Source organism: Amblyomma mixtum, chromosome 5 (genome assembly GCF_055824585.1).
Source record: "Amblyomma mixtum isolate Tamu chromosome 5, ASM5582458v1, whole genome shotgun sequence".
NCBI classification, from domain to species: domain Eukaryota; kingdom Metazoa; phylum Arthropoda; class Arachnida; order Ixodida; family Ixodidae; genus Amblyomma; species Amblyomma mixtum.
Window position 1 is genome coordinate 9,239 of NC_143016.1, and position 16,284 is coordinate 25,522.

Consider the following 16,284-nt stretch of genomic DNA (forward strand, 5'->3'; position numbering starts at 1 on the left):
AATTCGTCGTTAACTTGTTTGCACAATTTTCCAAGCTTTTCGGGAGCCGAAAAAACAGCTCTTACATGAGCGCAGTTGCCTATCTTCTTTGGTTTATGGGAAAATTTAGGAATGTAAGGAACAACTGTTCTTTTGCCTTGGCGGACTCTGTCAGTTTGTCCTTCTTGTTTTTGCTTAAACTTGCTAGCATTGATTCAGATACGGACACGAGCAGTTGCTTGAGATAGCCTGCCTTCACAAGGCGATCAGTTTGGTGATTGAAACAGTATTGTTGAGAGTGAATGCATGATTTATTTTGAGGGTTGTTATAGCATGACTTGGCCACGGCGCATTTAACCAGCTTAGAATGCGACGATGTGAATATAAGTAGAGGCTTGTTGCTTTGCGGTTCACACGACCAGCAAGTATGATTTGGCGTAAAGCTGTGTCTAAGGTCAAGAAATCTAATCGTGTTATTTTGAGGAGAGAGAGAGAGGAACATCAGAAGTCAACGTGTGTGGATGAAGGCTCTGCACAAAAATATCCTGAATCGCTTGTTTGACTGGCTGAAAATTATGGACATTGGTGTCTAACAGAACAAAGAAATCGTCAACAAACTGAAAACAGTGCAAAGCTTTTGACCCTTCTAATTGTCGTTGGAGCTTTCTGTCCTTTTGTGCGAGCAACAGATCACTAAGCACGAGTTCTATGCATGCACCGATGCAGACTTCTTTTTTCTGCAGGTAAAGTTTACCATAGCATACGTTGGAACTACTTCAAGTAGTTCTAAGAGCCCTGGAACGGAGAGGAACATTAAAGGACCATGAATCTTGTCAACCGCTCTTTCGTTCTTCCCTTAGCAGCAGCGACACCACATTAGGTTCATTGTGTGTGAAATAAATAATAAAATAAATATTGTCCCGACTGAAATTCGTACCTGCAGTGGTGCGAACAGATCAGCTTCGCTGGCCACTGCTATAGAGCTATGGAGCATGTACGCAGCCTCAGTAGTCAGCTTGCACCACTAAATCCTTTCAAGTGCGTACGTGACCACAGTACAGGTTGCATACTATTGTGCAAATATAGTACACATTTTTGTGCAAAGAAAATTTTTGCATGCAGCTGAGTCAGTCTAGGTTTGTTTTTGTAGTTGCAAAGATCATGCACTATTTTGAAAATGAGGACACCTTATCTACTTATTTTTTCTGAAATTTTTTTATAGTGAACACATATTCAATGCTTCAAGGCATTTTTTCTTACCCGTTTTCAATCCACATTTGAAAATTTCAGTATTTGCATACACCTAGTTCAAATAGATAGGTCGTAAGGCCTACCAGTTCATTCTGAAAGGAAGCTTCAACTTTTATTTTAGTAAAAAAATGCTAAAAGCAGTTGATGCCCTGCAAGACTTTTTATTTGAAAAGCCTCTACAGAGGAGAAACAGGAGCACAGAGGGGCATGAAGCATAGCTGACGAGCCACAGCTGATGGTGCACAACAGTGGAGTTGGAATGTCACAGCTGGAATGCAGGGAAGGCAGATTTGTCCGGCTCCAACATGTCGGCCATGAAGTAGACGGTGCCTGCCATGCCTGCAGAAAAAAAACAAGTGTCGCTCATAACCTGGTGTAACTTGGGAGAGGACCTCACCTTCAAAGAGGGAGAAAGGTCTGTCCGCGATGCGGCATTGGTGCTGCCCATAGTCGAAGCACCATTCGCAGAACTGCATTGGACACACACTTAATGTTAAAAGCTACAACGCATAGTTAGAACATTTTGTAGCTAAATACCAGTGCAACAAAGTACCAAACAAAGGTCACAGAGTGTAAAACCAGCCAGACATCAATTCACTAAAAGGTCACAATGTTTGCTTGCACAAGTACTGGACAACTCCTACAGCTTGCAAACTTGAAGTTGCATAGTGTTGCAAACTATAACAAGGCCAACTAGTCATTATAGGTGCACACTGACGGCACAGTGCAATGGGGCAATGAGAATAGCACGCCTTTATCTTGCTTTACGGTGCTAGCTGTATCAGCCTAGTTCCCCAGGCTTCGCGTCATTACCCAGTCCGCAGTTGGATCTGACATAATTGGGGCCCTTTGTTTATAAATAAGCAAAACCAGCTCTTGCACAATTTCTGCCACCGAGAGAGTTTTGGGAAAGCCCTGTTATACTACCTGGTTTCTTTTCAAAAACTGCATTTAAAAATCTATTCTGACACTGCAAACAGTTGAAATCAGGTACTACAGTGAACTCTCACTTGAGTGAACTTCAAGGGACCGAAGGAAATAGTTCACTTAACTGAAAGTTCACTAAACTGAATATTCACTAGACTAACATAAGACATGGCATTCATAGTGTCAAAAGTGTGAAATGGAATTTATACGTAACTTATACAAGGTGCATAGCAGTTAAAACGCTGCCTTTCTCACTTTGAAAAAAAATCAGTAATCTTCTTCTGCACTTGTGCATTTAAAGCACAAGAAGTTACAAAACTATCGAAAGAGTCAATGTTTCTGTAAACTTCTTCTGGCACAGCTTGCTGTTTGAGACACAAAGTCTCTGAACTTTCCGATGAACCCTACAACCTCAGCTAGAGTTATATAGGGTTTGAAACTGGCTCTGCAGTTGCCTCCTTTTCATTGCACTCGTCTTCCTCTGGACAAACACTGGAAACAATCTCCAGTTCAGTCTATCCAGCACAGGTAATCAGTGCACTGTCACACAGTGCATAGTCTTCAAACGAAGTACTATTGCTATCGACCTCCAGCTGATAACAGATCTCTGTCATGAGGGCGGGCATCGGTTGCGCCTGCAGTGGAGGGCTCAAAACTTCGTTGAACTGATCGGAAAAATAAGCCTGGGTCCTCTGAGCGAGTTCGTTAAACTGAAATATTCACTATTCCGAAATTCGTTTAAGTGAAACATTTGCGCATAGAATCTATAAGAAAACTGCCGGGGCTTTTTAAAAAGTTCGTTATTCTGAAATATTCGATAAACCGGAGTTCGTACAACTGAGAGTTTACTGTATATAGAGACTAGCAGCAACTTTTAACCCACTTAGGAAAGGCATGTGTTGTCAACTGAGTCTGAGTCAATATAAACACATAGCTTTACTTCTGGATCATCTATAAAACACTACAGGTGCAAGGCTGAAATGCATAATATCTGCAGAAGACATGAAAAGCAATAAAAATAAGTACAGTCACGATTCTCTATAACGATTAGGAGATTGGAGTGCTTATACCCCTGACACACGGGCAGTTTTAATGCCCATGGAGTCAATGGACATCGAACTCAAAGGGGATCAACTCAATGGAGGTTTGTGAATAGACATTGGAATCTCAAGGACCACTGAAAACAGCCTCGCACTCATATGTTTAAAAAACAAGACCTAAAAACTTGAAATAAACAAAATCTTTCAGATTTAATAACAATATTTTAGACTATATTAAGTTATTTTTGAACTAGCTTTGATTTGATAGTCCAAAAGGATAGCACTATAGACTGTTTAATGGTCAAATGGAAACAAATCAACGCTGTTCTTGTGCGGCGTGTGAATGCATCTCGCTCATTTTCACCTCTTACCGCAATCTGCAACAACTGAGACCACGAAGTGCCCCACAGCTATGAATGCAATGAAGACGGTCATTGATCAGCGGCAGCTTCGCTGGCAAAGAATGAATGTTTCCAAAATAAAGGTCGCGTCATTGCCCATTATCGGCCCGGCATCGCTGTTTGTAGATTGTGCTGAACAGCAAAGTTTTTTAACAGCGTTATCCAAATAAACTGTCATTAAAAATAGCATTTGCTCCAATATTTCGGCTCATTTTATGCTTCAATTCATGCTGTGACTCACTCAATGTTGCTACTCCCGGCACCATCTGGCGGACCGCAAGCTTACAAAATAACCAGTGGAATTTGCCAAGCGGCTTTGTTGCAACTGGATAGCCCTAAAAAATTTGATGGCCACAGGCACTGAAATTGCCTGTGTGATGGGTGTTATGCCTTTGGGAAATTGATAATGTGATGAAATTCTAAATTTCAGCATTATGCTGTCGTGAATACAGATATGTTTAACAAAAAGAAAAAGGAAAAAAAAGGTAATTCGGAAAACATATCCAAACCGACTAATTTTGAAAAATATGTTGAATGAAGTGCAAAGGCATTTATGGAAAGTTTAATTCATAAAAATGTCGATTAGCATTTCTTTTCACAAGGTCTGAACAGCTCCTTTTCTACTGCTCGCAGAATTAAGTCCGCATTTGCACTGTCTTGAGCGCAGAGGGAACTTCACAACACATCCAGCTCGATGACAGCAATGGTGAAAGAAACCGAAATGTCTCGCCACTTTTGGATGCTTCGCCCCATATCACTCGTGAAATGCGGAGAAGTTGTTGTGGTGGCTGACTATGTTACGCATGCTATACAAAATATGTTACACATAGTTTTCACCAATGTAATAGCGACCGCGACCAAAGCGCAGTGGAAGCCTTGGCATTTTGTTAATCCGCCCAACCAGTTCCCAAGTACTCTGTGGAAGCGAGCCACAGTACCCAAAGATTGCACCCGTGATGTCCGGTGAAAACTCACGACATTTACAAAAATATAAAAAGATGAACAAGTTTGCACTACTCGCGCATAAAAGTCTAGGCACTGCTAGAAAGTTAGGCACCGCCACAACCCATGGAGGTTTGGCGATGCAGTGCCAAACCATATGTGGGTCTCGTTTTGGCTATGAACACCAAAAACAAAAGAACTAGTAGGTACAGCTCAAAAGAAATCTGCACACTTGACGACATATGCATGGTTCACAAATATGCCAAATATGCACAAGTTTTCTCACTTAGATGGGAACCTCTCAGCTTCTAATACACATAATTTTTGTCATTTTCGGTCTATTTTGGAGCCCCAATTTGAAATAACTATCTACAGGTACCAAAAACCGCTCTCAAACTACCGAGAATAACATTTCATATAAATGCTGCAGAAGTACCCCTTTTTTTGTTGCAGCAGTTTTCCCCAAATGCGCCCTGCGAGCAGACAAGTCGACCAAAGGTATTTATTTTTTGCATTACACTTTTTGCTTACTACCTAATATAGAAAAATCAATACTTTAAACAATGCACACAAAGAAAATGTAAATACATTTACCTTTACAATGAGCTCGAACTTATTTTTCTGTCTTAAATAGGACTACAGCGACCACGTAAACATTGTGAAAAATGGCCAGTGGCCACGAAAGTGCGGGACCCCCACCTTTAATCAGGTAAAAGATAGTGTAACTCAATAGGACATTTTTATTGCTCATGAATTCATGTGTATCATTTCGGAAATAACATGAACTGGGAATGTATGAACGGGGTTTTACTGCGTTCGTGAAACGATGCTGAAAATAAAATGTTAGAAGTGCGTGCACTTCATGAACGTTCTCATAGGTTGAAAAACTTCAAATGATAGGCAGGGAGAGCACAAATGCCAATTAAACTGCACTGTTCATGGCACCGTGTCCAGACAATAAGTAACAGCTTTTTTGTGTGTGTGTGTGTGTGTGTAGTGGCAAGTGTGCACTATCAGGAAGGAGCCTCACAGTTTGAGGCGGCCTTCAAAGTGGGCATATTTCTTACTGTACAGAGCAAGAGATGGAGCTGGTTCCTATACAGACTACAAGCTACAGTACTGATGAGTATGCCAAAGTGCAGCAACTTCACCTTGGCTGCTCGGTGCAGGTACTTGCAGTCCCGTGTGACCTGGTACATACGCAAGAAGGCATAGCCATTGCCAGCTGTGCCATGGCAAATGCCATAGCCCTTCTTGAGGATGCCACGATGCCAGATCACCTCTGCGCACTTCTTGGCCAGCTGCAGGTAGTGGGGCTCCTTGAACACCTGCCAGCACACACAGTATAGACAGGCACAGAAAAAGCTTTAGGCCGAAAATGTATAGCGCATAACAAAAACCAACACACAAAAAAATCACACTGTCTAATCTGTTGCTTAACAGGAACAATTCAGCAAAAAGCTGTCCCCATGGCGGAATTCCCGCCGCTGTTCGATGCCTGAATAACAGCCATGGCTTTTCGCTGTCTTCTTCGCACGGAAGGAATTTCAAGACGAGTGACATGTGACCTTTGCTAAATTCAGTGCATTACATTTAAACAACGATTAAGAGTCTTTATTACACAGACAGACAGCGGCTGCAACACTACAACACTATCGCCAATCTAGCACAGTGTTAACATGGTAACCGCGCTATTTTGTACCCCAAGCAAGCAAAGCACACTTAGTGCAGTCAGCCGCTCTTGAGTCTCACCCAACATCCTCCTGGGCATCAGGTTCTAGGAATGTCCTTTTTGAAGCCGACCGACAGCGACATCGGTGAGCCGACTGCAAATGAGCAGCCGCAAAGCCGTAGCAGCCGCAAAGCAATGCGCGGTATTTCCTGCTACTCGCCGAGGGTGCCTTTTCCCTTCAGGGTGCTGGGCAGGGGAGGAAGGGGGAGTGCTCCAAAATGAAAGTATGAAAACATGAGAGCCTTCCGTGAAGAGAGGACGGAAGAGCACGTGCAGAGGAGGAGGAGGTTTACTCGAAATGCAGATACAGAGATAAGCCGACCTGGCTGATGCCATGACTGTGGCTAATTTATGATGAAAGCCTCTGTAAGGGTGCCGGTTACTGCAACGTCTGTCCCCTTTCTTTTGCCCTTGGCAGTTCGGCACGTAAGATATGTGGAGCAGCAGGTCGAGAGCACACCCAGAATGGGACCAAACTTCCGGTGTGGTGGAGCACCCTAAAACAGCTTTTCGCTGTAAAATAATGCAACATCACATATGTGTAATGTTGCAAATGCAAAACAGTTGAACACTAGCAACTAGAGATAAAAATCTACCTGAAAATGAGTAGGAAAAAGTAGGGAAAATATACTGCCACACTGTCATGTTAGGTTCCCACTCAGTGATGTGAGTATGGCTATGAGTGAGTGACTTGAATAACTTGCTCTACAAAATACACCTTCCACTAAAGCTTTTGCAGAATAGCTTTAAAAAACCATGAAACATCTGCTCATGACCATGTCAGACAAATGTTACTCTCTAACTTGCACAACACAGTTCTGTCAGTAGTTTGTGCAGTGGCATATCTTGCCACTTATCGGTAAGAAATATAGCAATGATATTTTTCATTACTAATAAAAACCCAAGTCTTTCTATGCATTTTTGTGAAATCTGCATTGTGCTACTACCTCTACACTAAGAACTACTGAATCTTAATTTTTTTTTTCCGACTTTTGGATCACCCTGTATATGACACAAAACTGGGCAGCACTGTCCTATTGTGTCCTACCTGTCTCAAGCATTGTTTGCACTGTTTTTTGCAGTGCATCTCACCCAGCAAACCAAAAACCTCTCAGAGACGTCTAGCTAGACTTCTCTGAGAGGTTTTTGGTTTGCTGGGCAGTTGCACAGCTGAAGCATGAAGAATGACTTACCTGTGAAGCGCATAACACATCTTGACGCAATAACATGCCGACTGCTATGGCTGAAAATTTCATACTTTCATGCTGCAGAAAAATGTTCACGCCTTTAAGTTTAACCTCAACCTCACAATTTTCCAGCAATTAATGATGGGTGTGGCATTTGAAACTCATGAAATATTTGAGGACAAACTTGGCACCATGGATTGTTTGTCCTCACTGACAACTTAACAGAAGTTTGAACAAAATGATGGTTTTAGACAAGAGGTGGAGGAAAGCCCCCCAGAGAAAGAAATTTTTGAAGAAAAAACCATTACAAACCTCACTTTTTTCAAACAAGACGGTCAAAGAAATGCACTGCACAAAAAGGTTTCCCTACCAACTGTCCCTTCCAAGAGTCGCCCACAAATCAGGCCTTGCAAAAGCCTGCCTTGCTGATACTGACAATGACAATCTCCTTCTCTCTCACACTCTCACATATAACACAAACAATACAAAGCATCAGAAAAAAATGCACAACAGAAAGTACTTGTATCTGTACACAACAGCACCGTTAATAATAAAGATGAGTACACACTACATAGTACACACAAAGTAATGCATACGGCTAAGTATGCAATATATGTGCATTCCGCAATTATAAGTAGCTATTTGCAGTGCAAAACAAATGCGTGTTCACTGAAACTCAAGACACGAACAGAACATAACCACGTTGGGGATTATTCGGCTGAAAAGCAAAAACTTCAACTGAGAAACACAGTGCACAAAAACGCAGAAATGCCCTGTGCCAATGTCCTTAAAAAAAAAAAAGGTTCCCTGCCCCAATACTGCTGAGTTGATGGGAGGTTCCTCCCTGTAAAAGCCCCGCACGACGAGTCATGCTCATAGTGCACTGAACAATTTAACATACATCCAGCATCCACATGTACAAAATGGTACTCTATGAAAACGAGTCTCCCAAGGACTGCTAAGATTTTTTTTCCCCTCAATGCTGGCTCCACAGTGTCCACACAGACACTATCAGTGGGTGGAAAAGGAACAAACGAGACAAAGGGGACACCCACCAGGTGTGCCAGCAGCAGCAGGTGAATAGTGCCAGGGGCCCCGTGGCACCAGTGCACCAGCTTGTCGGTGCTGCTTCCTATGGACGAAGGGTAGTTCCCAGATGGGTACTGCAGCGAAGCCAGCCAATCTATGCTTGGCCTCACAAGGCGGCTCAGCTCAGCCTCACTGAGTACATGCCGCACCTGGAGTCCAAAGAAAGGTCACACAACTATACGCACGGACTGGCCCTGAAACTTAAGTGGTACGGGGCAGGACACTTCATTTTTAATTATTTTTATTAAGGTACCACCATACTGAATGGCCCTGAAACACCACAACCTACACCTATTTTTGTGACACTTCAGCAGCTAAATCTTGCCCATGCTGAGGTACCTTGGAAGCAAATGTCCGCAGTAAATGAAAGCCGGAGAAAAAAAAAAAAGGCAAAAAGAGTGCACTACTAACCGCAACCTTTCAATTAATCTCATGCTTAATCTGCACAGGCGTAGAAAGAGAAACAATTCTTGGCAAATACACAGGTGGCAGAGAGCAAAAGCCATCACAGTAGCAGCAGCCACACTTTATTTCTATTTCTGTGCATACTGCTGTGCGAGAATTTCACGCAGAGAAAAAAAAGAAAGAAAAACAAGGAAGCAGAGATCGAGTGGCTTGGCCACAATGTATGGATGTGCCCTGTAGTCACTCAAGTGGCATCCCACCGTCCGCTATTGCAGAGTGTGCATTTGACCACTTTGTCGAACATGATCAAGTGAACACCAAAGGCTGAAAGTGCCACTCAACTAAACATGGAACATGATAGAAGTCACAGTGATGTGGCATTGGCTAATAAAGCATTGCGAGGAAGATCTCTTGAGAGGACTTTGTCAATGCTGACAATGCAATAAAGCCCGCGGGGCCCTTCATAAAACACAGTGCACACCACGACCGACTCTGCAACTGGCATGATGACAGCATCAAGGACTGTGCAGAGGATGTGACCTTCATGTGTTCGACCGCAACAGATGCTAAAGCTGAACTTGACACTGTTATGATATTCTTTACCAAATATTTAGCATCAAAATGGCCATTAAATACAAAGACGCTCTCCAGAGCAAGCTATATCTCATGCATGTTAAAGCAACAATTATAACTGCTAGTTATTCTGGCAATAAGGTGCTGATGAATTTGCATGCTATCTCACATATTTTAATTGTTCAGCCAAGTATTTCAATCACGTATCAGTTATGTGTGCTCTAATGCTTTTTCTAATGCTTGACGCATGTTCTAAAACGTCGCAAATCTCAGGACTCCATTTTGTCTGCGATGACCAAGCAGCAGCGAGTGTAAAGATACTGCATTTTCATCGAGTTTCAATTCTGACATTGCTGAGGACACAGGCGGCCATGCTGTGGTGCCCAATTACATGGTGTCCACTCGTTAATTTGTACAAAACATACTATTCAAGATAGAAGTTTGATTTTTCACAGATATTGCCCAATAAAATACCAATAATTTTGCATATTTCAGAAACATCTTAACATTTTTTTCGTTTTACATACAAGCATGTCTTTACAAGTTTTGTTGAATCTTTATCTTAAATCTTATTTCTGGCAAATGAAATGTTCAGTAGCAACGCACAATTTATTCAATTTTATACGTCTAACAGCACTTTTATACAGCTTTATTTGTATATGACACTAAATTTTAAGTGCAATAGTTTCTACAGAAAAAAAAAGTTGTTAAAACCTACAAAAAGCGGTCATTTTCCTGACAGTAAACAAATAAATAAGGATCGGTCGAAACACGGAATTGCTCACTTTGACACTTCCCGCGGAGAAAACATTTTGCTCATGTTAATTTGTCATAACATTGTGTTTGCTCATTTTTCACCAATTGCTACTTGTCTCTGTGTGCATGTTTCTCACGTATCTACAGTACAACACAAACAAAGCTGAGTGTTTTCTCATCACTACCTTGATTACAGAACCTTTTTGTTGTTACCTACAAGAAGACAATGCATGATGGCTTTCTTTGCTGCGAGAGTGAAAAGAAATGCTCATTCCTGCACTGCTCCATTTTGCACTGTAATGAAGTGCTGTAAGTGCAGCAAACCTTTTCAGCTCACTGCACAGGACTTGCAAGCAGCAGCCAAAGCAGTTGTCGCAAAAGGCTGGGCAGCCTACCTGCAGCAGCATGTAGAAGATTCCCGCAAGACCATGGGCAGCACCAAGGTAGAAGGAGCCATGCCACTGGTACATGAGCGGGCTGCGGCTTTTTTCCTCAACAGACAGCTGCTGCCCGGATGAGAGCACAGCCTCCACCACCTGTGCAGGAAACAGAGCGCACACCTTCTCAACGTACAGAGTCCAGCCACTCGGCAGCTTTGCTCCGGAAACAAACCACGATCAGCACGCACTTCGAAGGGAGTGTTGCTCCTCCTACGCACGTTACCAGATTTCATCAAACGCCAACATAGTGGGTTCAGATGTTCACAAAGAAATTCACTTTCGACTAAACACTGGAGCTCTGTGCGCTGCATGTGATAGCAGTAATTATTTGGCTTACCTCGAGTGGTCAAAGGTGTTCACAGCCCCTAAAGGCATGAACCATGAGCAGCAATAGTAGCCTTCATTATTTCTTTTAGCTTTTCATTCCTACATATTTCCTTCTAGCTTTCCCTCTTTGCATGCCCATCTCCAAGCTCTAGGTGATGAAAGAAAAGCCAAGAAGTACATTCCACTGCTGGTATTGCTAGTCATTAGTCATGCAGTCACTTGTTTGGACAACTTGTAACAAAGTAATATTTGTTATGTTTAACATAATTCAAAGGTCTGTGCATTCAGTTTAACATAATTTACCTCTACTGAAAATCAAGTAGCAACATCCTCTTGAGACAACAAATTCGCCAGAAATAAGCAGGTGCAACACAAGAAGTATCAAAAACAAGATCACAAACTGGCTTATTAACAGGTAAGTCCCTGCTCAGAGAAGCAAATGTTTGCACATAGCTGGCTTAAAGATGGAAACAATGACTCTAGCAATTTGGTATTCCTGTCACCCCTATCATGCCTGGACACAAATCCAAATCCATCAATTCCATCCAGGCGAATACATCTATGTCTCTGCCACATGCACCACACAATTCATTTCTGTTGTCAATGCTGACCTATGCAATTTTTCCATTCCAGTCACCATCCATGACATGTGCAAAGCAAAGGCATGACTGAAAGCCCAGTGGATAAAAACTGACCTACAAGGCCACACTCTGGGCACAGATGTTAAAAACAATGACTCACGCTCCTTAAGAGGCTGTCATCAACAGCTGTGGGTGACACATGCTTGCGGACATACAGCAGGGAAAAGAGGTAGCCCACTCGCCCATACAGCAACTCATCTGGGATGTCAGCTGTGGCAGGCACCACATATTTGCTCAGGCTCAGCAGCCTGCAAAAGCAGCAATCATAAACAGACAGTCAATCAGAGCCCATAAGCATGGCCTCTTCAAATAACCAGCAAACAGATGACCTGTCATAAGCAGTTATGGCCACAGCAACATTTTCAAGAAATCACCTTCGATGGCACTTAAAATATAGTAAAATAGTAAAACATAGTAAAAAAGCAAAATATAGTAAAATAGTAAAATATAGTAAAATAGTAAAGTAGTACTCTTGTTTGGGGTTCCATAACATGCTAAAAATTTCTCAACTGTTATTCCGATTGTAGACTGTTCTTGCGGGCTAGTTGGTTCATTTCAATAAAAGGTTGGATTGTGTGGACAAGACAGCACAGGAGACATAGAAATGAAAACGACATCACGACACATCGTTTCTGTGTCTCCTGCCCGGTATTAATTGCAAAGTCATACTTTTTATTATTCTGATTGCCCTTCTTTAGTGAGAACATGCATACATGACAAATGTGCTCTACACGAGGCAGGGTCATGTATCTTCATGGCACCACAGCTGAACGCTGGTCATCTAAGGATGCTGTCATATCACACATGACAATTTCCACATCTGGACAGACTGATGGACAACTGTTTCAAGACCTGGCAGCACAAAGTTGTGGAAGGTGCCTCTCCAAAAGTCACCATCTGCTGTCAGGGTTTCTGCAGTGTTCACACTCAATGATGGAGCAGCTCTGTCCGCCCTGCCAAAGTGCTACTGACGAAAGTAGCCAACGACAGGATTGCTGGCGTAGCATGGTGGCTGAAGCCAAAAGTTTGCGAACGCCACCTTACAGCTCCAGCTGCAGAATTCACTCATTTTCAATAAAGAGAGAGGATACATGCAGTAGCATGCTTTTTGAGACACTGCACTTACTGCCCAGGAAGCTTTGACCTAATTTGCAGTGGCACTCAACTCCCTTATCGTACTGCAAGAAGAGGCCGTGATTCATGTTCAGCTACACTGCTGTCAAGCAAGCAAGACACATACTACCTTTTGACCAAGCTGTGCGAGTCCTGAGACCTCCCAAGGCGATTGTAGAGGTCAGCTCCGACGGCCAAGGGCCCCGGGTCGCCACACAGGAAGGAATAGCGACGATCCTTGAGGTTTCCAAGCTGCCTTTCCACAAATGGCAGAGCTCGATTCAAGTACGAGGAATCTTGCAGCACATCAGACAAGCGCATGTACATAAGCGCCACACCTGCGTGTATATAGCATGGATGTCTTTATATAGCTATCACATCACCATCAGAGGCACACCATCTTGCAGTTCTCAAATGCAGTTCACAACATGTGTCTACATCAGTAGCAATGGAACCCTTCTGCAGTGCAATGAAAGCAAAAGCACATTTACTCTTCCCCCACCTCACCCTTTCATCAAACTAGCACTGCCATTATCAGTAATTAAAATGTAGTTTACTGTCACAGCTACGCTATAATATTAATAAAACTCATCCTTACCATTCAGTACTATTATAATTCAGAGCAAATGAGCTACCAGTATGAAAGAAAGAAAAAACTACAACATGCCCACAAAACAACGAATGTGAACTTTTAATGGCATCTTTAAGGTGCCAGAGCAAAATAGTACTATATATACCTTTTATGTGCCGTGAATTATTTGGCTTTCTTGAGGGTTTTGTACAACCTACTTGAAAGTAAAGTATAGCACATACTCACCAGCCCAGTTCCCTACAAGAAATTACGCTAACCAATATGTACATAGTTTACTTTTCAGTTAAAACACAGCAATGACATACACATAAACATGTATAGTTCACAACACTCAATGTAGTAAAAAACTATTTCAGTGCTGAAAGCTGAGGTTCAATGATATCTGCTAAATGCAGCTGTATAGAAACTGCACAATAAAAAATTGTGAGCAAACCACAGCACTTTTTTTTTTTTCGTATTTCTTGGATATTACATTACATTGGATATAACACTGAAAGAGCACTGCCATGGACCAATTTTATTTTAGCTCAAATGCTTGCGATACTGAAGATTAGGGCATCTTATCAACAACAGAGGCTATTTAGTTGATGACTTTCACCATGGAGTCAGATATAAACTAGCTGTCATCAGCAAGCACGCACAGTTATAAATAAATCAAGAATCAGACCAATTCTCCACATCTCTTTTGGCATAGTGCCAAAGGAGGATCGAGCTTAAAAACAGAAGTAGCTATTGTTCGGCACTCTGTGCACAAGTTCAAAAGAGGAAAGCCTAAACAAAACGCAAAAGGGGACACAACCTCCCTAGAGTTCCTCCTGCATCCAGACCATGAGCACAAACTGAAGTGTCCTGGAAAAAGGTAGCCCTTCTTCTATCCGTGTTCCAAAGCTAAATCTTACTTGAACTTTTGTGCAAACAACTTGGTATTCATCACGTTTTCTGGAAAAAATTACGCTGTGCTGCACGTACCTGTAGTGCCTGTGTAGACAGAGGAATCTGCCCAATCTGTGCGCTTTGCGAGGTTGCGTTCAAGTTCACGAAGAAGATCCGACAGGTGTCTGTGGATTTCCTTTCGAAACTCTTGCGTCCACTGGAATAAATTGTAACAATGATGACAGCCACTTTTTTCTAGCCATCACAAGCCTGTATTGAACCAGGTGGGCAGGCTGTTGGTTGCTTTTTTTTTTTTGGACGAGGATTACATCATAAAACGAGAAACTATACGAGTGATGACAATGATGGCACTAGGCACGACGGCAGTGCGCAAAACGCAGTTTCTTGCTTGTATTGCGGCACACACGTAGATACTGTCACACTCACTATGACTAGCAACGCATAATCGATGGTCGAGTTGCAGCCTAGGGCTGATGGTAAAGCTGCTGCTGCCTTATTCTGACCCCTCGGGAATAGTTGTCAGGAATAGGTTCAGGAACAGGAACGAAACGCGAACAAATAAATGATCTGTGCACTGTTCGCGCAGCGTGCTTCGACCATCGCCAGCACATTGCATGAGCACAAATAACTTCGAAAACAACATGGACTAGCAAAACGTGTAGCCCGAGCATGGCAACTGGCTAACTTGCATCAAAAGTATGGCACACGTACCACACACAAGACCACACCTCCACAAGAACTGGAAGCAGAAAGCTCAATTTCTGCCGCTGAACGCACCTTTCCGTCGGTAAGCACCACATCCGACCTCTCGGGATGATAGTCACTGAATTCGTTTTCAAAGGCCCGGTCACTCATACCTAGACCAATGCCTAGACAGCAAAAGACGCGCCGGAAAATGTTAGCACAAAGGCTGCAGTCACAAACCATAATTTCCAAAACGCACCGCGCGCACAACAGTTACGGACAAGAGACATCTTCACCGTTTCAAGTCACGAGGCTACTGGATGCGCCTACGTGCAGCTGCATTTAGAATAAAAGAGGGAGTTACTTTTGCAACACAGCCGAAAAAGCATGGCACATTTGTCAACGGTAAGACGTCTCGGACGCGCAAGCTGCCCGACGGCTACAACCCAAGGTTCCACTACATTGCGCTAATGTGCATTTTCACCAGATCAGGCTCAGAAATAATTGACCCACCGCAGATATGCACTACAGGCGTCCAAAAGTGTCCAATTAAGGTAAGACAACGTCGGTAATGCAACCGTGATCCAACTTCACCGGTGCTTCTAAACCAAAACATAAACAGTTACGACGTCGAAATTAAACCCACTATGCCCACCGCTATTTTGATGGGAAAGACCCTTGTCGACAGCTAACCAACCTGTTATTTAAAGCAACACTTCTTCTTCAACATGCACTCAAAGTGTTAATACCATGAACTCCACTAATTGCTAGGCCAAATGAGCGGGAAATGATAAGACGTGGAACGTCTTCTTCAAGCGCGCGTGATTTAAACGCACCCCATCACTCCTCGCGCACATTTATCCAGATCTTTACACTGTGACCAACGAGCCACCTATGATCACATCCTGTGGGACTGCAAAATAGAGCCACCTCCGGGACAGCCGAAAAAGCATGGCACATTTGTCAACGGCAAAATAAGACGTCTCAGACGCGCAAGCTGCCCGACGGCTACAACCCAAGGTTCCACTACATTGCGCTAATGTGCATTTTCACCAGCTCAGGCTCAGAAATAATTGACCCACCGCAGATATGCACTACAGGCGTCCAAAAGTGACGCAAGTTTTGGCGGTGGAGTGTGCTGACAAAGTCGTCGAAGGCTGCGTACTCTCTACCACTTAACGCGACCTCTTGCCAAGCTCTTTCCGGCGAATAAAATGTTTTACAATCAATCCATGGAGGAAGTTTTTTTTCCTCCATGTATACATCATTACTGCCACGACTGCCTGCAGACGTATTACGGCTGTTTAAGCA

The 16,284-nt window shown here is 42.9% G+C and overlaps 1 protein-coding gene across 6 annotated transcripts; it reads right to left on the reverse strand.

Moving 5' to 3' along the window:
- Positions 1–1,375: 1,375 nt before the first annotated feature.
- On the reverse strand, positions 1,376–15,644 carry LOC149341047 (glutathione S-transferase LANCL1-like). 6 transcript variants are annotated; one of them, XM_089542869.1, is made up of 12 exons: positions 15,487–15,600; positions 15,270–15,309; positions 15,067–15,158; positions 14,365–14,485; positions 12,934–13,141; positions 11,791–11,938; positions 10,678–10,818; positions 8,515–8,697; positions 7,466–7,537; positions 5,692–5,868; positions 1,628–1,700; positions 1,376–1,569 (listed from the first exon to the last, which is right to left on the reverse strand). In XM_089542869.1, exons 3-12 carry the CDS (start codon positions 15,142–15,144, stop codon positions 1,493–1,495), a joined length of 1,278 nt encoding a protein of 425 aa, XP_089398995.1. In that variant the 5' UTR covers positions 15,145–15,158; positions 15,270–15,309; positions 15,487–15,600; the 3' UTR covers positions 1,376–1,492. The 6 variants fall into 6 exon arrangements, with proteins under 6 accessions (XP_089398995.1, XP_089398992.1, XP_089398990.1 ...); XM_089542866.1 differs by having other exon boundaries at positions 15,233–15,309; XM_089542864.1 differs by lacking the exon at positions 15,270–15,309 and having other exon boundaries at positions 15,487–15,644.
- Between the last annotated feature and the right edge of the window lie 640 nt (positions 15,645–16,284).